General features: G+C 40.1%; 1 protein-coding gene across 1 annotated transcript in view; it reads right to left on the bottom strand.

Moving 5' to 3' along the window:
- The window catches only part of LCT (lactase), a 40,968-nt gene extending 22,464 nt beyond the window's left edge, over positions 1-18,504 (bottom strand). Inside the window, exons 1-6 of the mRNA XM_016145411.2 lie at positions 17,868-18,504; positions 10,502-10,581; positions 7,907-7,990; positions 4,339-4,441; positions 2,955-3,033; positions 729-1,452 (exon numbers count right to left, since the gene is read on the bottom strand). Coding sequence (XP_016000897.2) covers positions 729-1,452; positions 2,955-3,033; positions 4,339-4,441; positions 7,907-7,990; positions 10,502-10,581; positions 17,868-18,504 — 1,707 coding nt within the window. The remainder of the gene's footprint in view (positions 1-728; positions 1,453-2,954; positions 3,034-4,338; positions 4,442-7,906; positions 7,991-10,501; positions 10,582-17,867) is intronic.
- Between the last annotated feature and the right edge of the window lie 5,612 nt (positions 18,505-24,116).

The following is a 24,116-nucleotide window of genomic DNA, read 5'->3' as shown; positions in this document are numbered from 1 at the left end:
CTTCTTGTTGAAATGATACCCCGATGTCCTCTGGAAAGCCAACCCCTGTGTCCTCCCCACCTCCCCGCCTCTCAACCAGTGTGTTGAGGAGTAGAGCTGGGACCTAGACCCACACCAGTCAGTGCCCCACAGTCCCTTAGCCTAGACCCGGTGACTGGTGCGGGGATGGACATTTGACCCATGCAGAGACCATGAGACACAAGGAGACTTTTTCTGGGAATGCCAGAGCGGGGGCAAGCTTTCTTTCCTCCTGGTCTTGAAATATGAGAGCAGTGTTCTTTCCATCTGGCTACAAGGTAGCTCAATAATAAAGCCAATAAAGAACTCATAAATTCCCTTACTTGCTTAATCAAGTGTGGGTTGGGTTTTCTGTCACTTGCAACTAAGAGCACTAGATGACACAGAAAACTTGCTATGGAGTCGAGTAGACTTGGACTCAAATTCTGGCTTCAAACTGTCAACCCACTAGCGACGTCTTCATGACCAAATTGTTTCTCCTCCCCAAATCCCTCATCCATTCTTGCTTTTCTGAGAATGTAATAACTATTTTTAAAGTGCCAGGACAGTGTTTGGACAAAGTGAGGTGGTTAACAATTTATGTTCCTCCCCTCCCTCTGCTTTCTTTAAAAAGACAAAAAGTAAACACTTGCTGATGGGAAGATAAACTGACTCTTTTATCAAATGTCATTTCTCCTCCAGTGAGTAGGTGCTGCAAAGATGGGAAGTACCTTAAAAGAGGCCACTCCTGGGTCAGAGATGCCCGGCGCGTGTTGGCCGGTGCCATAGCCCGCATAGCTCATCACCCACGGCTCGTGGAAGGTCACCCACAGCTTCACACGGTCCCCAAAGGTGGAGAAGCAGAAGGCTGCATAGTCCAGGAAGTCTTCCACCACGCTCTCGTTCTGCCAGCCGCCAAGATCCTGCAGGGCCTGAGGCAGGTCCCAGTGGAACAGTGTGGCCATGGGCTCGATGTGTGAGTCTAGCAGGCTGTCGATGAGCTTGTTGTAGTAGGCGACACCCTGGAGGCTGGGGCTGTGCCCATGCCCAGTGGGGAAGATACGGGACCAGGAGATAGAGAACTTGTAGACCTGAGCCTGGAGGCCGCGAAGAAGGGCAACGTCAGAGTCCACCTTGTGGTAACTGTCGCTGGCCACCTCTGGCGTCGCTTGGCCCTTGGCGGCCTTCTCGAACCCCAGTCGGTCCCAGACACTTGCCCCTCTTCCATCCTCGGCCCAGCCTCCTTCCACATTAAAGGCTCCCGTGGAGACGCCCCAGAGGAAGCCTTCAGGAAAAACATCCTGCAGGAAAGCATCCCTTTCTGTCCTGGACTGGTTAGCAAATGTTTCCCAGACTTTCTGATAGGCTGAGCTGGGCGAGGAGCCTGCTGCAGTCTCGAGGTCCCACTTCCGGGCAGCCTGAAGGGTCAAGCCGTCAGCCAGAGAACAAGATGGGCTACGGGATTGAAGGAACATAAAAGGACATAATAAGTAATGACTCTGTGAGTTACAATGCCCCCAGATTGATGAACAGTGGCATTAAGATGTATTTAATCAGTAAAGATTCCAGAAAGACTGAGTGGAGATCCATATCCACAAAGTCGTGGGTGGAAGGTGACTGGTAGATGAGAAAATTATTATAACCCCTGCTTAAGTGAGTTATTATTGCTCATGTGTGAGTAAAAATACTGTACCAATGTTATCGTTCTCTGTATTAGATCACCCTTGAATACTGTGCTCAGTTGTGATGCCATACTTTTTCCTTCTTACAATTTATAAAACATAGCTAATAATGTTGACTTCAACTTATTGAGTATTGATTCTGTGCTGGCCACTGTGATAAGAATGTATGTATATTATCTAATTTTAACAACAAATTTATGAGATAGGTACTATAATTACTTATCTTTATTCCACGGGGGAGGAAACAGACTTAGGGAAATGAGTAACTCCTGGGCACCAGGGGACTAACTGCTAGCTACCAGCTGGTACAGTAGTACTTCAATAATTGAACTACTGGTACAGCTCTGCCGATGTTACCAGTTGAACATCAACCCCAGCTACTACCTCCTTTCTTCTTCATGCTGCCTAGATTACGGACATGATGTCAGGAGCTCAATTATCCATCCTGGACTATGAGGTAGAAGCCTTGTTAAGGATGACAAAGCAACAAGTAGGAGCCTGGATTCCTCAGGATTAGATCCACCCTACACTGTCCATCTCCAGACTTTATTAATGTAAATGAACTCATATCATTTTTTTTTTTAAATAAGAACTTCTCTTTGATCACATCACATAGCTTGTAAATGGTAGAGTACATGGTCTTTCACCATTTACCACTATGTATAGATGTATAGACATTTATGTCCAAATATATTTTGTGTGTGTTTTATTTCAGAAATAAATATTTTTCTCTTTTGGAAAATGTTTATTGTTTTAACATTTCAAATCGAACCTCTAAATTAATTTCCCAACGTATGAGTCTGGTCCCACAGGCTGGAAAGCACCGCACCATGGAGTTCAGCAGTTATACCTGCAGAGGGCAGCCTTGAGGAAGGCTGGGTACAGATGCAGAGAACTCATCTCACTCAGATTACATAGCTTCAGTGGGATGGTCAGATCTGTCTTCAACCCATTCTGCTCTGCCACAGACTCACAAGATCTTACACAAGAAGGCTCCCAGCTCTGCTAGTTGCGTGCACTCATGTGAATTGCAAGGTGGCTGAATGACAGGTGAGAATGTAAGAACTACGTAGGGCCTAGAGTAAGACTCGTGAGAGACAGGTTCTGCCTGCTCTCCCCTCTGAGCCTTCATCTCTCTTCTCTAGAATGTCCACGATTAACACACTGGCCCCAGAGGCAGATGACATCAGTCCCTTGAGATTGCATGTATGGAGGAACAGCAGAGTATTTTGTAAATATCAGTTATTGATGGTTTGACAGGAAATCTAACATTACCTTTTCTTGGAATTTGATGAACAGCTCAGGAATATATTAATATCAGACCCAATGATGAGCACTTGGTCTTTATAGATGGCTGTAAGAGAAGAAGTTTAATTAACTCTACCTGAAGCCCAAACAACAATATGCAAGGCTGTAATCAATCGTTTTCCTCACTTATATGACACATCCAAATTCCAAGCGTTGGTTCCAAGTCTCTCCGGAAAATTCCATGGGCTAAGGATTTAAGGAGGTCAGAGCGATGTCTACCTATTAATGACTTTGAAAGGTGGTTCTAACTTCCACACGCATCAGTGTCGCCTGCAGAGCTCGTTAAACACAGCTCACTGGGCCCGCTCCACAGTTTTGAATCAGCTTCTGACCTGGCTTTCTGACCTGAGATGGGCTCGAGAACGGGGATGTCTAACAAGTTCCAGGCGACACTGACACTGCTGGCCTAGAGACCACACACAGAGAACAACTGATTTAGAAGAACTCAACCGTTAGATAGGGGCGGGTTTGTTTGTTTTTTTTTTTAATTGTGGTAAACTATACATTAAACACAAAATCGACCATCCTAACCGTTTAGAAAGGGATGGAATTTAAGAATGGAACTTGTTATGGCATGAAAGTTGAGTTAGGGCGAGGGTCATTAAGTGGTGTCTATTGTCGAGTTTCATGAGGTCCGTGAAGCCAGCTCAGCACTGGTGACGGTAATGGCAAGGGCACTACTGACTTCTCCCATACTCTGACCTTGCAAGGTGACTGGGCAGAATACGAGGGCACCAGGACATGCCCCCGGGCCTCTTCCTGCTGCGTCTAGTTTTCTCAAGCCCCTGATGCCTTAACACACCCCACCTTTCCCTTGACCTGACTGGACCAGGAGCACCAATCAGGTTCAGTCTCAAGAATCTGAACTAAGAAATATTGAGGAAAAGAAAGTTTTGCTCAGGTACCCATCAGGGCCAAGTGTACCTTGAGGTAATGGGGAAATGAACAAGGGTAAGCCAAGGGGGTCACTGTGGTGGTGGGGGGGGGGTGGTGGGGAGGCAGGGGAGAGGCAGCCCTGCCAAGGAGGGCAGAGATAAGAAACATTGGAGGGAGGGATAATGGAAAGGGACACACAGGCACAGAGCAGTCCCCATATTTACACTTGACATTCGAGGCCTTAAGGTCTTTATTTCTATAAGATCAAGGCACCCTGGACATCCTGGTACAGAACCTCTCATGTTTCTTGGGCCAGTGGGAACTCAAGGACCAACAATAGGAAGGAGGACACTAAACTCATCTGGAATGGACTCTCAGATCTCCTCCCATTGCAACCCCAGACTTTTGAGACTGCTACTCCCCAAACTGGTATACCAAACGTCACTCAAAACCTCTCCGGTGCTGGTCCACTCACCTTCCAAAAGGCTGAAGAGCACACTAGCTGGGTTCTTCTTGGTGGAGGGGCAGTCCAGGAGTTTTAGATTGAAGATGAAAACTTTCACTTTGGGCTCAATAGTCTGAAAAAGATAAAGTCCAGCGAGTGAACCAAAATTGCCTAGAATAAGTTTTTTGGTAACACAGGCATGTATTTGCAAGATGAGAAGCTACGAACACTCAACCTGTTTTGGGGTATTACCTCTAGCCATCTCAGTCAATAATGGGAGCTGACTCTAGATTCTGTGGGACAAAGATCACTTCTTTTCATTAACATAGGCCACCCTCTCTGCTGATCCTCACTACAGGGACAGGTTCATCTGCGCCTTCATCTCAGGCATATGAGGCCCCTGCTCAAACCAGGCACAGTGTTAGGAGCAGGAAGAAGGCAGTCTGCCCGTGTCAGGGGTCTGTTTTACTGCATGAGCCATAGTCACGTGCCACCACCACAATATTTATGAATGTCTGGGATTTGCTTCAAAACAATATGATTTGGGGAAGGTAGGGTATAAATGAAACAAGATTAGCCATAAGGGGTAGCTTTTGAAGTTGGGAATGGTTTCATTATACTTTTCTTTCTACCTTTAGATGTGTTTGACAATTTCGTAATAATAAAAAAAAGGAATTGTCTTCATTAAAATTGCAAGGGATAATTTTTTCTCCCATTTCCATGTTAAAGGAAACGTCTCTAAATTGACATGTTGTTTGCCTTCACTTTAAATTACCTCTTTTGGGGAGATTGGGTTTGTTTTCTCCACACTAACTTTTTCCTCCTGAGTAGTTAAAGGCCACTGAGAGATACCAAAAGCCATGACTTAAAAAGGAAGCAGGCATGTTCTTTATTTTCTCAGAGCCGCCCCTAACAATGCCCCTTCTTTACCGATGAGATGCCTTGAGTTCTGAGAAGCTGGGTAAGTTGACAGGGACCACAGCTGGTGGAGCTGTGACTCACACAGCCTTGTTCTTTCCCTGTGTTGGGTCACTGCAGGAGAGCTAAACTACTAAGGAGCTGAGCGCCTTCTCTTTTCTGAAAGACCAGCACGCAGAGGGGTGGCCTGTGCTATCACAGGACTGGAGAGCTACAGGAGACCCGCTGGGTGGGGAACTCCCTGGGCGGGAGAGCCTTTTCTCATAAGTGAATGTGGAACCCTCCCATGAGCCTCCTGCAGAACCTGTGAAAGTTCCTTGGTTCTTCATTGACGTGCTGGGCCTTAGGATGTCCTCCAGCCCTAAGACACCTGTGACAGTGGCAGCTGAGGGTCCCTGTGGAACTAGAGAGGCAAGCAGGGGCTCTGAGAAGAGTGGAGGGAACCAAAAATGGGAGAGGGCACCTGCTCCTCCCTGTCCTGACTTCACCCTTTTCCCTTGCAGCCAGTGGAAAGAAGCCCCTTCAGGAAGACAGTGTGGGGACAGTGGGGATGAGGAGGAAGGGTAGTTTGAAGAAAGCTGTGGGCAGTGCGATTCAGATTCCTGTGGACACACGTCAGCCCTTCTCCTTGGGGGAACTCAGCTGCTCCTCCTGTCCTGGGTGTGGTAACTGTGGGAAATGCTACCAAGCATATAACAGATGATCCTAGAAAGGGAGAGTCTCCTCTTCAGCTCAGTTCTCTCCTCACCACTGTGCGATCAGAGTGGTCATCCTGAGTCTTTGGAGTTGCATCTGAGCTGTCAAATGCAATATTGGGAATTTAATTCCTAAGGAAATAAAAGGAATCAAGAAGCATTGCAGGCTGCTAAGTTTGTCCGGGGAAGGTTTTACTATTTGGCTGGATGGCTATGGACTGCAGATTCACAGCTTTATCCAGTCATTGGTGGGAGCAGGTCTTCTTGAGAATGTTTTGATGTAAAAAAGGGAAACTGAAAACCACATCCTCAAACAGAAATGGAGCCAGTGCTCTGCTGAGCGCCACTCTGAGGTGTGCTGCATTTTAAAACCCAGACAGTTTTTAAATGTCAGTGGTGTCTTAGCCCATTAGCTAAGCAACAGCTCTGGTTGAATTCCTTGAGGAAGAGAAAAGACAGATCTAGTCATCCAGGCATCAGCAGGGCTTGAAGACACCACAGTGCTGTTGAAGGCCCAGAAATCTGGCAGCAAGCCCCAGAGAGCAGGCTCTGGACCACAAGCCAGTCTGGGTTCAGGTGAGATGGTGTTAACAAACAACTAAAATCACGTGTGATTTTTGAAAATGCCACCCTCATTAGAATGTACCCAACACCTTGGATGTGTTTTTGTTTGAGAGAGGCAGTGTGGTATCATGAGAAAAGCCTGGCTCCAGTCTCAGCTCAAACACTCACTACTTAGTGTCTTAAGTTACTTCGGTCTTGGGTGTCCTGGGAGAGGTAGAGACAGTGCGAGGACAAAGTGCCTCACATAGCGCTCGGGGGAGAGCAGGCACTAAAATCCTAGCAGCTATTACTCAAATGTCTTGTGAATGCATTTGCTGCCTTTGATGAGATCATCTTACTATTTGTAGATAACAAAAGCAGCCGCATCTGCATAGGTCAGCTGAAACACATAGACACAGGGGTGGAGCTGATGCTAATTTGTCCATTTCAAGCCTTCTGCTTTAGATAAAATGGAGGTTCCACCTAGATGCAGCACTGAGTGTTTGACGTCAATGAGCTCAATGAGCCTGATAATCCCTCTGACAATCCATGGTAGAGATGGTAGGATTAAAACTAGGAGGCACAAAGCTGAAAGTAGAGGAGAGTGGCTTTGTGCTCCAACCTGCAGAGGCAATAGTAAGGTCTGGGTGAGTTCTGGTGGCATCTGTAGAGAAGCCCGCGAGAAGGCAGCTTTTCAGGGGGGAGTAGAGGAATACTGCTAGGACTCGGGAGGTCTGGAGAAAAACCACTACCCAGTTGTTATACGATCAGTTATACTCTGTCAGGAAATGGGAAATGGATAGGACTCCAGGGAATTTGGCAAGGAAGTTACACAGCAGTAACGAAGCAGAGGAGAGAAAGCTACTAGTTGGGTGGGAGGTGCCTAACATACTTTCTCTAATAAGTCAGAATCATTAGACTTGGAAAAAAATAACATTGGCTACAGGAAGAAGGAGCCCAAGGTTACAGGAAGGTCCCAATAGCTGGTTTCTTATTCAGCAGACCTGGGTGTGAAATACCTTTTTTAAAAATTGTGGTAAAATGCAGATAACATAAAATTTACCATCTTAACCATTTTTAAGTATACAGTTCAGTGGCATTAAGTATATTCACACTGTTGTGCGACTGTCCATGAAATGTCCTTTTTAATCTCAGAATGAACACTGGAATTCTGATTCGCAGTAGATTTCTACACAAGAGAGAAGGTCCATGTGAATACTGACCTTAACAAGCCAACCCTCGTTATCCTCTCCAGGGAAGACTGCCTAACCTCTAGATTTTCCCTAGAGATGCTATCAATGGAAACATCCTCAGACGCAGGTCTTCAGGTCTGCTGACTGTTGGCGACAGTCCAGTTTACACATTCAGCCAAACCATTAAATGTCTAACATGCTCTCAGGAAACTGCCACTCATCATCAGTATGGGAAATGGCTCCACTTACCTGCAATTTACTCAGCTTCTGCAGCAAACTTGCCTCGCTTTGGCATTCATAAGACAAATCAAGAGAGAGGAAATCAACTGTGTCCTAGAAATAAGGAAATAGGGTCACTAAGACATAAGCAATTTCAAGACTCTGCTCAGAAGTGTTCTTTTTTGTTTCTCTCCCAATGTCTAAACTGAACACTCCAAAGTGCGATTTTCCAAGGGAAAAATAGGCAGAGGTGAAGCTGGGGACGGACTAAGAATGTGTGTGTGGGGGGGGCCCTGTGTGTTGGGAATGCATCATCTATATACGCAGCAAAGTGCTTGACACACAGTAAGTGCTCAATAAATGCGTATGAGTAGATAAATGAGTGAATGAATGACGTACTGTATGCCAGATGTGGTGGGTTCCCACCAGACAGGTGAGCACTAAAGGAAGCAGAAGCCAGAGCTGCCATGGGCAGCAACCTCCTCACAGCCCTCTCACTTGTCCAGGACAGAGGCGGTGAAGCCCTCAGCCACCCATAGGCCCCTCAGTGATCTCTGCAGACTCTACTGGTGTATTGGGTTGTTTTCATGGTAGGCTATAGCTACTGGCTATTTTCAGGCCACAGTTTAAAGTCCACCCCAGCTGGCCCTAGCCTGGCCCATACTATTATCCAAGAACACAGAACACATGGCCCTGGTCTTTGACATCCCTATCCAAGCTCCAGTTAAGGACATGCTCCTCATGCCTCTCTGGCCCGCATATCCTCTAAGAACTTGAAATTCAGAGTCTAAACAGATAAACATACCTCTGTGATTCCCTCCCTGCCCTTCTCAGCAAGCCATTTCTATCCTCGTCCTTGCCTGTCTTCTCTCCATCACAGGTTACCTATTCCTTCAGGAAGAAGACTGTGGATAATGGCATCTCGTAACAACCATGCTCATGCATGCCTTGGATAACTGACTCACCACTAGCTCCCCATGGCTTCCTAATCAAGATATCGTCAATCTTTTACTAAACAGTCTGCGTGCTCACTCCACTTTGGCGAGTACCACTCACACCTTCCGCCACCCACCCTCTCAGCATTGCTTTTGTCAATTCCACACAACACATAGTCATCGAATTTCTACTCTTGCAAATCCCCGTGAGTAGGGATTCACGTTTAAAGCTGAATAAGAAGCTGACAAACTTAATAGAGAGTTGGTGAATGCACCGATTACATGAGAAAAGGCAGAAAGAAGTGCTGTAAGAAAAGTCCACACCAGGGGCTCTCAAACCGTGGTGGGTGTTAGACTTGCCTGGAAACTGAGGAAGCCTATGAAGGCCCAGGACTGTCCTCGCACATTAAACTTTGGCTCTGAGGGCTTCACTAACCCTCCAGGTGATTCTGATACACGCCAGAGCGTGGGAACCGCTGGTGTAAACAAATGGCGAAGGGTTTCAAGTGGGGAGAGAGAGACCACATCAGGTTAAGCGAGGAGTATTGTTAAGCAAGGTCACCTGATGCAAAGCACATTCACATGGATGTTAAAAATGGGTAGAATTTTGCCGGAAGAGAATTTTGAGGAAGGCTAGGGGGATAGAAGGATATTGAGTAGGGAATGAAGGGGAGCAAGAAGAAAGCATAGCAGACATGCTGGGAAATCTAAGAGGTGAGGAGGGAAAGCAGAGAGCTCAAGTGAGCAGCCCTCTGGCAGGCTCTGAGGAGTTTGCACCAGTTCAGGGGCGTGTAGCTTCCCAGAAGGAGACGGAGCAGACTGTGCTTTTGGAAGATGATTCAGAAGCACTACGTGGCATGGGTTGGGGCAGAGAGATCAGGTCAAAGGCTGTTTCTTGACAAACACTTTTCTGATCAGCACTTTGGTCTCATTAGTTTACAACTGATAGCACTTATCGCCCCTTGTAAACTAATTTAGATGGTGTTCTGGCCAGACGGTCAGCCATGGAGCAGGTTATTTAAAACCCTATCACCTCTGGCTTTTAACTTCCCATGCTGGAAAATCTGAAGACTGGATGCTGATATATGGTGCCTCCATCACATCATAGATACCAGCGTCTGTCATCCGGTAGCATGGCTTCTGTATAGCACTCTATCAATGTCATAGAACTACAGAAATCAGCTGTTTTTACTAATGGTTTTCCACACCGCCCAGCAGCCAACGTTACAAGGGCCAAAGTGGTCTAATTCTCAGGTGTTTTAATTTTACTATTTAAAATCATAGTTAAAAAGTTATATTTAGAGGAGATAGAAATTGATTGGGTACTCCAGAGAACACATTATTTAAAAAAAAAAAAAAAAAAAAAAACCTCTACCTTAGTATCTGTTTTGCTGTAGACTGATCGCTCTTCTAAAAAGCTATTTTGCACTCTTAAAATAAAAAATCAGAGCAAGCAGAGGCATTTGACTTCTTTGTGTAGGCAAAAGCTGACACTTGACCAAGCAAGAGCTGGGCCTACAACAAGTGAGATTTTGTTCTAAAGTAATCATGAATCTAGAGAATGTAGGCCACTCAGAAGAGGCATTCTAAAAATGTCAAGTCAACAGACAAAAACTTCTTTTGTCTTTTAAAATTAAAATCGCAACCTTCTTCAGATGTTACAGATGCCATTCCTTTGGGCTGTCATTACCTTGGCAAACGAAGATGTGGACGGCTCTAGCAGGAGCTCTGAGACCGCTTCAGCTCGCAGGACCACAGAGAGCTTTCCTCCTAGAATCAATCAGAGGAAGAAGCTACAGGTGAGAGAGGCGGGGGGCTGCGACGACAGAAACCGCCTGAAGACTTATTTCCTATCGACCTTTCTGTTCCATGTTCACTGATTTACAAAAAGGATTTCTGAAGAAATGACTTCCGTGACTTTACCTTGGCTGAAAGATTTTAGAAGATGAAGTGCCTTAAAGAAAAGTCCCTTTAGAGAATGTTTTGTATAAATTAGGACTCTGAAATGACTTGTCTTTTAAAAAAATAAAAGTAGTTATCCGGCCCCCACTTTCCCCGCTATAATGTAAAAGGAGATAAGAGAACTGCTTTCTCAACTTCCTTTAAAGGCAGGGTGCTCTCAGGAAGCTGCTCTTACCTGTCCTGGGTCATTATTCGAGCCCCTACTGTGCATTGAGAAGAAGACAAAGAAATATAAACATATGCAGCTTATACCCAGTTGCTTTCACATTTGATCACCTAACAGTGGTGCTCAAATTTGTGCACATCAGAATCATCCGCCTGCTTGTCAGGAGACTGGGGTGGGCCCAGGAACCAGTGCATTTCCACAGGCTCCTCTGGTGCTTCCCAGCGGTGGCCTTCCACAGTTAGAAATGCTGCTGTGAGCTTGGGATCCCTCAGTTGCTTGTATTGCTGTCTCTTCGATGCGCATAAGTCTTTATCTCTCACTGGATTATAGCTCCTTGAGAAGCAAAACTTAAATATTTTTTTAGTCCCTCCAAACATCAAGCTTAGGACTGGATACATCACAGGTCTTGTAATTTGGAAACACTAAACAAAAATTAAGCAGGTCCACAGTTTGAGACTTATACTATAAGTCCATATGCCTTGACTTCTTTCTTTCATTCTATACAGGAAAAAGATTTCCCCAGCCAAAGAAACCACCAGTACCAACCACTGCCAACTACAAAGTGCTTATTTTGATAAGCATAATGGAACGTCGAAATCCTCCGAGCAGGAAATATCACTCAGACACATTAAGTCCTCATTCTGATAAGATAACCCTGCTTTCCAGTTACTTAACGATTGTGCCAGCAGATCCACTTCACTTCCATCGATTTCCATGCTTCGGTCTATTGTCACGTCAGCACATGGAACATATGTTCTCGGCTTGTGCATAACATTTTAAAATGTACAATTTATTGTCATATCTAGACCAATAAAATGGAACAAGGGTACAGTTAATCCCTAAGTACAGTTAACCTACAAATCATTTCTATTTGACTTTGCGAGCTGTTTTTAGAATTTAGTGTGAACAAATGTACCCGAAGTTCCAGAAATTCTCGTATCATACACAATAATCAAACTTCCCCAATATGGTTTCCAACCTATTCCCAGTATAAGCATAAATTATACTTTTTAAAATAATATAAAATGCAGATTACTGAAAATTAGATTCTCACTCTAAGCTCGCAGTTCATGTTTTCTATGGGACTGAAAGGGGGCAGATAATTACTCTGGTTTAGGATAATTGATGTCGTAATTATTTGCTAGATAAGGTTGAAGATGGCTATCCCTGTCTACAGAACTCAAAATCAGTATTCATTGTGTCTTGAGAATTGTTTAAAGCCAGTATTGACAATCATTGCATAGCACAGTGTAAATTCCTGTCCTTTGGACACTTTACTAGACCTCACAAAAGGATCAGTTCATTTCTCTTTCCACGACAGAGGGAAGTTGTTCCTCCAAAAACTTTTGTGGTTCTCCACACAAAATCGCCCCTTTCCCTTTTGCCCCAAATACATCAATATGAGGAATCTAGTCAATAATGAACAGCCAATATCAATGCTTCAAACCAGCACTGCCAAGCGTAAGGTGAAGATTGCTAGTGCTACCCTCGGTTGTGTCCCAGTGTTTGTGCGAGTGGAGGATGTTGTGTGCGATTCTACTCCTCCCTCGAGAGGATATTCACCCCCTCCTCGTCCTCAATTCTGTTCTTTTTGTATCCTCCCCAGTGTCAGCACACTGAATACATCAACTGAGGTTTATAGTAACACAGACAGATTAGAAAAGAACTTTTAAAAATTGCAATAAAATATACGTAACACAAAATTTAGCATTAAAAAATTTCAAGCGTAGAGTTCAGTGACATTAAGCGCATTCACATTGGGGTGCCACCATCACCACCATCCATCTCCAAAACTTTCCCATCGTCCCAAACTAAAACTCTATCTCCATTGAACAGTAATTCCCAATTACGCACTCCTCCTAGCTTCTGATAACCACAATTTTACTTTCTCTATGAATTTTATTATTCTAGGTTCCTCACATAGCTGGAATCATACAATATTTATCCTTTTGTGCCTGGCTCATTTTACTTTTAATGTCTTCAGGGTTCATCTATGTTGTAGCATGTGCCAGAATTTCACTTCTTTTTCAGGCTGACTAGTATTCCATTATTTGTATATTCTACATTTTGTGTATCCATTTATCTATTCATGGGCATTTGGATTATTTCCACATTTTGGCTATTGTGAATAATGCTGCTATGAATATGGGTGTGTGGCTATCTGTTTAAGTTCCCGCTTTCAGTTCTTTTGGGTGTATACACATAAGTGCTGGGCCATATGGTAATTCTATTTTTAATTTCTTAAGGAACTGCCATACTGTTTTCCATAGTGGCTATACCATTTTACATCTCTGCTAGTAATACTGGATTATAATTTCTCTATATCCTCGCCACTTGTGATTTTTTCTATAATAGTAGCCATCTACAATGAGTGTGAAATGGTATCTTATTGTAGTTTGGATTTGCATTCCCTAATGATTGTTGAGCATCTTTACATGTACTTATTGGCCATTAGAATACTTTCTTTGGAAAAAAAATGTTAATTCAAATCTTTTGCCCATTTTTAAATAAGGTTGTTTTGTTGTTGCAGAGTTAGGAGGTTTTTCATATATTCTGAATATTAATCTCTTATCAAATATATGATTTGCAAATATTTTCTCCTATTCTGTGGGTTGCTGTTTCCCTCTGTTGATAGTACCCTTAAATACAAAAAAAAAATTAATTTTGACAAAGTCTAATTTATTTTATCTTTAGTTGCCAGTACTTTTAGCATCATAGCTAAAAAGTCATTACCAAACCAATGTCATAAAGTTTTTGTCCCAATGTTTTCTTCTAAGAGTTTTATAGTTTTAGCTCTTATGTTTAGGTTTTTGATCCATTTTGAGTTAATTTTTGTATATGGTATAAGGATCCAACTTCGTTCTTTTGCATATAGATATTTAGTTTTCCCAGCACCATTTCTTAAAGAGACTGTCTTTTCCCTTATTGAATGATCTTGCCACTCTTGTCAAAAGCATTTGACCATATAAGTGAGGATTTATTTCTGGGCTCTCTATTCTATTTCATTTGTCTATATGTCCATCCTTATCTCAGTACCACACTGTTTTGATTACTGTAGCTTTGTAGCAAGTTGTGGAATCAGGAGATGTGAGTCCTCCAACTCTGTCCTTTTTCAAGATCATTTTGATTATTTGGGGTCTCTTGATATTCTATATGTATTTAAAAATTGATTTTTCTATTTTTGCAAAAAATATCATTGGAATTTTGATAGGAATTTCATTGCATCTATAGATCACTTTGGGTAATATCGACATTTTAACAATATTACGTCTTCCAGTCCATGAACAAGGAATGTGTTTCCATTTATTTTTGTTTTCTTTCATTTCTTTAAGCAATTTTTAAAAAATAGCTTCCAGTATGCAAGTCTTTTGCCTTCTTGGTTAAATTTAGAAAAGAACTTTAAAAAAATGTAAAAAGGAGCATAACTTCCTATTCCTTAAGTGTGGGCTGTGTATAGTGACTTCCTTCCAAAGACTATGGTATGGAATGGAGGAAAAAGGAGACTTTACAGTAGAGATACCTGAAAAACACTACCTCAGTTATAAATCATGTTGATAGTATGTACCTTGATATGATGTAATGAAAATGATACTTTATTCTGTGATCTTCCTCCCCCAAACCTGAAATTCCAGTCTATCTGTGAGAAAAACATCAGACAAATCTCAATAGATATAGTCACAAAAGACCACATATTATATCATTTCTTTCATGTGAAATGTCCAGAAGAGGAAAATCTATAGACATAGTTAGCTAGTGGTTGCTTAGGGCTGGGATGGGGGAGGAAAATGTGGGGTTGGGAGGGTGATAGCTAAAAGTTACAAAATTTCTTTTTGAAGTAATAAAAAAAAATGTTCTAAAATTGACCATGGTGATGGTTGCACATATCTGTAAATATACTAAAAACCATACTAAAATGTACTAAAAAGTTTAAATGGGTAGATTGCATGGTATATGAATTATACATCAAGAAGAGATATAAAAAGAGGCATCCTACAAAATACCTAGCCAGGACTCCTCAAAACTGTTAATTAGATTATTAAAAACAAGAAAAGTCTGAGAAAGTGTCACAGCCCAAAGGAGCCTGAAGCAACATTACAACTAATTGTAGTAATGTAATGAGATCCTGGAATAGAAAAAGGACAGTAAGTAAAAACTAAGAAAATCTGAATAAAGTATGTATCAATATTGCTCCATTAATTATAACAAATATACTATACTAAGATGCTAATATTAGGGTAAACTGGGTTCAGGAAGGGGATATATGGGAACTCTGCACTATCTGCTCAATTTTTCTGTAAATCTGAAAGTGTTCTAAAAGAATAACTCTATTAATTTTTTTAAAGTGTTGATTAAAAAGGAAAAAACTGTTACAAACTAAGAATGGCTTTCACTTTTGCAGATTATCTCTGACTTTTTAATGACTGACAGAAAATGACTCCTCAAAGAATGAATGTGGAAAAGATGCATAATTACCTAAGAACTTTGAGATTCATCAGGGATAAAAACATTTGGAAACTAGAAATTCTAAAGAAAGAAGAAATGAATTTAAGTAATTGTAAAAAGTGCCATTTAAAATATATTGAAAAAAATCAACTGAAGAAAAGATTGATAAGTTCGTGTAAAAGTAAGAACTTCTGTTCATCAAAGATTCCATAAGAAAGAGTAAAAAGACATCAACTAGAAAAATATTGTGGTTACATGTAACCAATACAGATTAAAGAATACATAAAGAATTCCAACAAGTCAATAAGAAAAAGACAACTCAATACATAAATGAATAAGATATATAACAGGAATTTTACAGAAAAGAAAACAAATATGGCTAATAAACACATAAAAGGATGCTCAACTTGAATAGTAATCAGGTAAATAAGATCATAAAGAAATACTTTTAAATACATTAGATTGGCAAAAATTTATAATTCTGGCAATTACAAGTGTTGAAGGGGTCAACAAGAATTCTTATACATTGCTAATGAAAATGTAAAGTGGTACACCCACAGTGGAAAAAAATTGGCATTCTCTCTCAAAGCTGAACATTCATAACCTCCACAGTTAACAATCACCTGTGTATATATACAAAAGAAATTCTTCCACATGTAGAGAAAAACATGTACAAAAGAATTTTCATAGCGGCTATGTTCACAATAGCAAAACCTGAAAATAATTTAAATGTCCATAAGCAGGAAAACAGTAAAATGTGGCTTAGCCACACATGGAATATTATATAGTACTGAGAAAAAATATACTATAGCTATATTCAACAACATGGATAACCCTTGGAAACATTTGTTTGGAAAAAGAGGAAGTCCTAGAGAACTACAAAAAGTTTAATATTCTTTTATGGTGCTCAAAACCAAACCAAGCAAAAGTAAACATTATATTGTTTAAGCATATATGCACTTGGGATAGAAATTATATTTTAAAACAAGTAATGGAATTACGGTGAGATACCATCAGAATGGCTAAAATAGAAAAGATGAGAATGCCAAATGTTGGTGAGGATGTGGGGGCCATTGAAACTCACATACTGCTAGTGCAAATATAAAATGAAACAACTGTTTTTGAAAAACTAGCAGTTTCTTTAAAAGTCAAATATATCTCTATTTCATGACACAGCAATTCCACTCCCAGGTATTTATCTAAGAAAAATGAAAATATAAGTCCATACAAAAACCTGTACAAGAATGAATGTTCATAGCGGTTCTATTCATAATAAAAAAACAAAACTGGAAATAGCCCAAATGCTCTTCAACTGATAAATCCATAGTAGAATAATATTTAGAAGAAAAAAGGAGCAAATTACTAATAGAGGAATGAAATGAATAAACCTCACTAACATTATGATGAATGCTATAAGACAGACACAAAAGTGTATGTAACTGTATGGTTCTATTCATATCTATGCAGATAGAAATCAGATCAGTGGTTGCTCCTGGGGATAGGGATGGATTAGGAAGGGATACAGTTGATCAGGAAGGGAATTTTCTGAGGTGTTGGCTAATGTCTTATATCTTATAGGTTACATGGATGTATGTCTTTGTCAAAATTAATGAAGCTATAAAATTAAGATATATGCATTTCATTATATGTTACTCACACCCCGATAAAAGATTCTTAGGAAAATATCAGAATTGCATCTCATATTACATTTTCTAATCAGCAGTAAATGGAAATTTACTTATTAACATTTTTTTTAAAAACATAGTGAATGTGCTTTATTTGTTAAAATGCCACCTTTTCTGTAATTAATTTTTTTTTAATTTAAAATGTTTGGCCTTGTACATTTAAGTTATTGGGGACACCAAATGGCGGGGGCGGGGGAACCAAAATTGGTTCTCAAAACTGGTGTACCTCAAATTCACCTAGGGAACTTATTAAAATCACAAATGCTCTGGTCCCGCCTAGACCATTGAATCAGAACCTCAGATTAGCCATGAAGCATGAATATGGACAGTCACAACTACCCTCTTCTCACTACCTATTAGTACATCATTATTTTATCGATGTATTGTCTGTCTTTTCTGCTGGAATGCAAGCTCCAGCTAGAATGTGGAAGTTGCTTTGCATAAGCAAAGGGAAAGGCTGAGGTAGGACAGGCAATCTTGAAACCTTGAAAGAGTCAAGGAGGCAGAACTGGAGAAGGAAGACAGAAAGTTAATCTGTGGCTGTACAGACCCAAGACTGGCCAAAGGGTGCTTAAAAGACATCTTTCAAAGGGAATGCTGGATACTACACAATATAAGCCATCCCTACCTATCTCCATTGGGAAATCTTCAGTACAATATTAATTTTGCAATAATGAAGAGATATGACAGGACTATTGAGGGTGAGTGGGAAGAAACCTTGTGCCTTGCTTTAAGGAGGATGGGAAAGGTGGTTGATAAAGGCTGCTGGTGGGTCAGTCATCAGGGTCATGTGTACTTACCTTGAGAAGCATATTTTTCATGGTAAATCTCATAGGCTTTTCTGTGGGCATCCATGAGGGTCTGGAGACGTACAGATCTTGGCTCCTGGTACGGAAGTTCCATTAACATCTCCTCCAAGTCACTAAAAGTGAACCAGACCTCAACTAGGTCCCCAAAAGACTGGAAGGCGAATGTGGCATAGTCAGCAAAGAGATCAGCAAAGACTTCACTTCTCTGGATGGTGCTGGCGGGGAGGGCCTGGTGCTGCAGGACGACCAGGGGCTGAAGCTGTGCAGCCCTGATGGTCTCAAGGAGCCGCCGGTAGCACTGCACGGCTTTCGTATCTGGGTTCTCAGAGCTTCCTGCTGGAAGAAGTTGTGCCCAGGGCAGAAATACTTTATAATGGGTGATCTTACTGCCATGAATACTACTAAGGTACTCTGGCAGAAGGGCAGGCAGTGGCTGGCGACAAAAATAAATGTCTTTGCTCCCCACTGCAAAGTTAGAACCCTGGTTTCCCAGGTTGCTCAGGTTGTGCAGCAAGTCATCGGTTAAAGGACCAGCAGCTGAAATGAAATTTCTATCAGATTCCCAGTCTAGCGCCCAGCACGAAAAACTTAGGAGGACAATAAAGACTAGGTTCCAAATCAGCCTCATTTTCAAGGAACTGTTAGGAGAACTGTGGAATCCTTACTTTATAACTATAGCTGAGACTAAAATACTAATTATTAACACTTCATATTGAACTGGGTTATCTATGGTAATAAAATCAGTACATGGTTCACCAATGTAACATAAAACAATTTAATGACTACAAGAGATAACAAAGCCTCAAACGTCTTAATGATTTAATCAGAGGAACCTAGAAAGCATCTGAAAAAAAGAATAGTTCTCTACATTTTTGTCTTACAAATTAGTTTAGAATTTGTTTACATACAGAAGTGAGTCCCTCACAAACGTTTTGTCCCCTTTAAAAATATGTAAGTAAATGATGAACACATTTTGTAAGATTCAAACAGTATAGAAACATATATGAAAAATTTATAAATTCCCTTTCCTTCACTCCCCTCCCCTTCCTAGTGGCAGCATTTTCAACATCGCATCCTTTGTTTTCTTTCTTTGTATAGCTTAATGGTTAGTCAGGAGTTGAAAAGCCTGGGTTTAAATCTCATTTGGAGAAAGTTATTTAAGTTCTCTCTGCCTGCTTTTTCATCTGTAGCATGGAAATGGTTGTAAGAATTAAATGAGATCATTCTTTAGCATGTTGAGAATGATGCGACTCAATGATAGCTATTATTACACACATATAATCCAAAACATATGTGACTATATAATGTTTTAAATATTAATAACATATACGGGATTATGGTTTATGTATTGTTCCTCAGCTTTTTTTTTTTTTCCACATAATAGTTCTTGGAGCTCTGTCTATATCAGAATATATAGACCCACCTTTTTTTGACAGATGCATATAGCATTCCACAGTAAGGAGTTACCATAATTTAACCTTTCACATATTGAACACTGGTTAGATATTAATTGTAATTGGTTGCAAATGAACATCTATACCTTACACGTATTTGTCTATATATTACACATACATTACATATGCGTGACTATTTCTTTAGTATAAATTCTTAGAAATTAAGTTGCTGACTCAATGGCATACCCACTTAGAATTCTGATTGAAATCCAAATAGTCTTCCAAAACAGGCTTCTTCAAATTCAGATCCTTAGTTGGATATGTACTTGAATCTCTAACACCTCTTATAAACTTTCACATTTTTGACACTTCGAAGAATAAAAATATTATCTTATTGACTTCTCATTTTTCTATTAATTGGCTGCTTGTTTTTCTTCTGGAATTTATGTTCATAGCCCCTGTAAATTTCTATTATTTTAACTTATCACTAATATAAAAACTCTTAATAGAGTTTAATAGAGTTTGGATATCATGTATTAAACCATGATAGAAAAAAATTTCCCCAGTCTTTTAAATTGGTTTTTGGTGTCTTTCAAGTTATATTCCTGGTACTAAAGTTTTAAAATCTCATGTCAAACCTATTAGTTCCTTATTCCTATTTTTAATCTTTAGCTCTGTAGGCCATCTTGAATTATTATGTATTTGTGTGGCTTGGCTTATCAATTTCTACCATATTATTAAATAAGTCCTTCTTCCTCCACTATTTGAAAATGTTATTAGAAACTAAATATCTATATAGATATAGAAGTTCTAGAACTTTCTATTACTTGACTATTTATTCCTGTGACAATATCACACATGTTTAATGTCCATGCCTGTGTAGTACTTTTCACTTTATAATGGGACATGGCCTCTCCTTTCATTCTTTTTCCTGGAATTTTCTTGGTGTGCATTGGTGCACTTGCTTTTTCTTTTTTCTTTTTTTTAATAGAAATAGTTTTATTTCATTTATTGAAACTTTCAAGATGGCCCTGACAGCTTCATGTCTGGCAATTTCCATTTTGTTATCTATATCAATGAATTTTTTTTGTTTTATTTGTTCATCTGTTGCTTTTTGTTTTCTGTTCCATATATGAGTGAAATTGTATAGTTCTTGTCCTTTTCCATCTAACTTGTTACACTTAGCATAATACTCTCAAGATCTGTGTGGTCACAATATTTAATCTTTTTTATGGCTGAGTAATATTCTATTGTATATATGTACATCTTCTTTATCCAATCATCCTTCAAAAAATACTTAGGCTGTTTCCGTTTCTTGGCTATTGTGAATAATGCTGCAATAAACATAGGATACATATATCTTTATGAATAGGTATTTTCAAAATTTTTAGATTGATGCCCAGAAGAGGAATTGCTGGTTCATATGGTAGTTCTATTCTTAATTTTTTGAGGAATCTTCTATACTGTTTTCCATAGTGCTTGCACCAATTTACATTTCTACTAGCAGTGTGTAAGGGTTCCCTTTTCTCCACATCTTCTTAAATGTTATTTCTTGTCTTACTGATAATAGCCATTCTAACAGGTGTGAGGTATTTCATTGTGGTTTCGATTTGCATTTCTCTTATAGCTAGAGAGGTTGAACATCTTTTCATATACCTCTTGGCCACCTTTTTTTATTGTTATGTTAGGTGTATACTTTCTACTTATAGAAAAACGTTTGCTGAAAAACAGTATGCCGTATTACGCTGGCTGCAGCCTCATACATCTCATTTATGTGCCTCTTGATTGTATCATTTTCTTTTGTGCTTAATTTAATCTTGTGTTGTTTTGTTCATCATGGCCCCTAAATATACAAAAGTCATTGCTAATGTTGCTATACTGAGTGATTGACTTGGAAACGAAATTAAAAGTTACCAAGGATTGAAAAAGTGGAAAATCGGTAATGGTTACTGCTCAATAGTCAGATATGTCCCATTCTAACGGAGCTATGATCTTGAAGAACAAAAACAAAGTTACACAAGCTGTTAAAGAATCTGCTTCACTGAAGGCAATGAGACTAACAAAAATTTGAGAAGCACCTATATCAGACATGGAGAAACTTCTAATGACCTGAACTGAAGATCAGACACAGAAGTATAGCCCTCTCAGCATCATGACCATCATGGCCGAAGAAAAAAGTGTTTGTGATATTGAATTTACTGCCAGCTTTTGGCAAACTAGTCAAAAATTCTTATGTACTACATAATGTGAAAGCAAATGGTAAGTCTGCAAATGCTGATGTGAAGGCAGTTGACGTTTTAGAAACTTTAGATAAGCTAACTGTAGAGCAAAATTACTCACCAGAGCAAATACTCATTATGAACGAAACCTCCCTATTCTGGAAACAAATGCTTGAAAGGACTTTCATCAATAAGGAGGCCAAAAGTCAATGACAGGTACAAGGCTTTTAAGGACAAGATAACAGTCTTGCTTGAGGGCAATGCTGCAGGCTGCAAACTGAAACCTTTTGTGATCTGGCACAGAGAGAACTCCCCAGCCTTTAAGTACACCAATGAGCACACTTTGCCAGTATACTACAGGAGCAATAAGTCATCAATGACCCAACTCCTCTTCCAAGATGCCTTCCTGAATTGCCACACCAGAAAAATGGAGGACTATTTGGAGACCAACATATCTTTCAAGATTTTGCTTATTGTTGATAATGCTCCTAGACATCCTCATTTTATTGGTGATCTACATTCCAATATCACAGTGGTGTTTCTCCCTCCAAATACCACATCTTTGATCCATTCAATGAACCAAGGAGCTATAGCGGCTTTTAAGGCCTACTGCCTGAGGCTACCTTTGCCCAGGCTATTGCTGCAACTGAGGAAGACACTCCACTGAAAGGACACTAATGCAATTCTGGAAGGATTACATTTATGACTTCATCAAAAACCTTGCTTGGGCTTGGGGTAAGATCCAGATCACCAAGAAGTATATAAATAGCATCTGGAAGAAGACGCTCAAGAGATTTGTCATGACTTCAAAGGATTTGCCAGGAAGAGGTTGTAAAAATCAAGGCTGCGATTGAGATGGCAAAGGACTAACTTGCATGTAAATGAGGATGACACTGGGGAGCTCCTAGAGGTGATTCCTGAGAAACTGACAGATGAGGAGCTGCTGGAACTGAAACAGGAATGCATACCTGAAGAAGAGGCAAGAAAAAAGGAAACCCCCAAGAAAATTCAGTGAAGGGCTGAGCAGAAGCTTTTCTAGACTTCAACAACCTCATTATCAAGTTTGAAAACATGTACCTCATTAATAGAGAGGAATGTTCGTGGTGCATTCTCTTCATACAAGCAAATCTATGAAAAAAAAAAACCCCAGCAAACCACAGTGGACATATTGCCGAAAAGAATGATACCTTAACAAGAACATTAGGCAGGTCCTTCAGAAGGTATTCAAAAAGGCATTCTCATAGGAGATGATAGTTCCATGCATTTTTGCCCATAAAGACCTTCTAGGGGGACAAGATGTGAAGGTGGAAGACAGTGATATTGACAATTTTAACCCTGTGTAGGCCTAGGCCAGCAGTCCCCAACATTTTTGACACCAGGGACTAGTGTTCCTATGAGAATCTAAAGCCTGATGATCTGAGATGGAGCTGAAGTGGTGATGCTAGTGCTGGGGAGAGGCTGTAAATACAGATGAAGCTTTGCTCACTCGCCCACTGCTCACCTCCTGCTGTGCATGGCAGTTCGTGCGTGTGTGCATGTGTGTGTGACCCCTGCTTTAAAGCTTTGTAGCCTAGGGGCAATATTTGGCTACACAATATAGCCTAAGTGTGGAGCAGGCCATACTATCTAGGTTTGTGTGTCACTCTGTTTGCACAACAAAATTGTCTAATGATACATTTCTCAGAACACATCCCCGTCAATAAGCAACACATGACTGTATGGCTTTTATTATGTTGAGGTACTTTCCCTCTTCTCACTTTGTTGAGTTTTTATCATAAATGGATAAATTGAATGTTGTCAAATGTTTTTTTCTGTATCTGTTGAGATGATTGTATTTTATCCTTCATTTTGTTAACGTAGAGTACCACATTGGTTGATTTGTGAATATTGAACCATCCTTGTATCCCGGGGTTAAACCACTCAACCATGGTGTATGACCCTTTTAATGTATTGTTGAATTCAGTTTGTTAATATTTTGAGGATTTTTGCATCTATGTTTACTAGAGATATTGGCCTACAATATTCTTTTCTTGTGGAGATTTTCTCTAATTTTGGTATTGGGGTAATGCTGGCCTTGTAAAATGAGTTTGGAAATGTTCCCTCCCCTTCTATTTCTTGGAAGAGTTTGAGAAAGATTGGTATCAATTCTTTAAATGTTTAGTAGAATGCGCCATTTAAGCAATCTGGTCCTGGACTTTAGTGTGTTGGGAGGTTTTTGATTATTGATTCAATCTCCTTACTAGTGATTGTTCTGCTCAGATTTTCTATTTCTTCATGATTAAGCCTTGTTAGGTTGTATGTTTCTAAAAACTTACCCATTTCTTTTAGTAAGTTTTGAATTTGTTGTATATAATTGTTCATAGTAGTCTCTTAGGATCCTTTGTATTTCTGTGGCATTAGTTGTAATATCTCCTATTTCCTTTGAGTCTTCTTTTTCTCTAGTAAGTCTTGCTAAAGGTTTGTCAAATTTATCTTTAAAAAAAACAAAAACAAAAAATAACAGCTTAGCTTCATTGACCTTTTCTATTGTCTTTTAAGATTTTTCTATTTATTTCCTCTCTGATCTTTGTTATTTTCTTTCTTCTACTAGCTTTGGGCTTCATTTGTTTTTAGTTCCTTGTGATATA

This window comes from Rousettus aegyptiacus, unplaced genomic scaffold (genome assembly GCF_014176215.1).
Source record: "Rousettus aegyptiacus isolate mRouAeg1 unplaced genomic scaffold, mRouAeg1.p scaffold_m13_p_2, whole genome shotgun sequence".
Lineage (NCBI taxonomy): Eukaryota > Metazoa > Chordata > Mammalia > Chiroptera > Pteropodidae > Rousettus > Rousettus aegyptiacus.
This window is presented reverse-complemented; position numbering and strand designations above follow the sequence as displayed.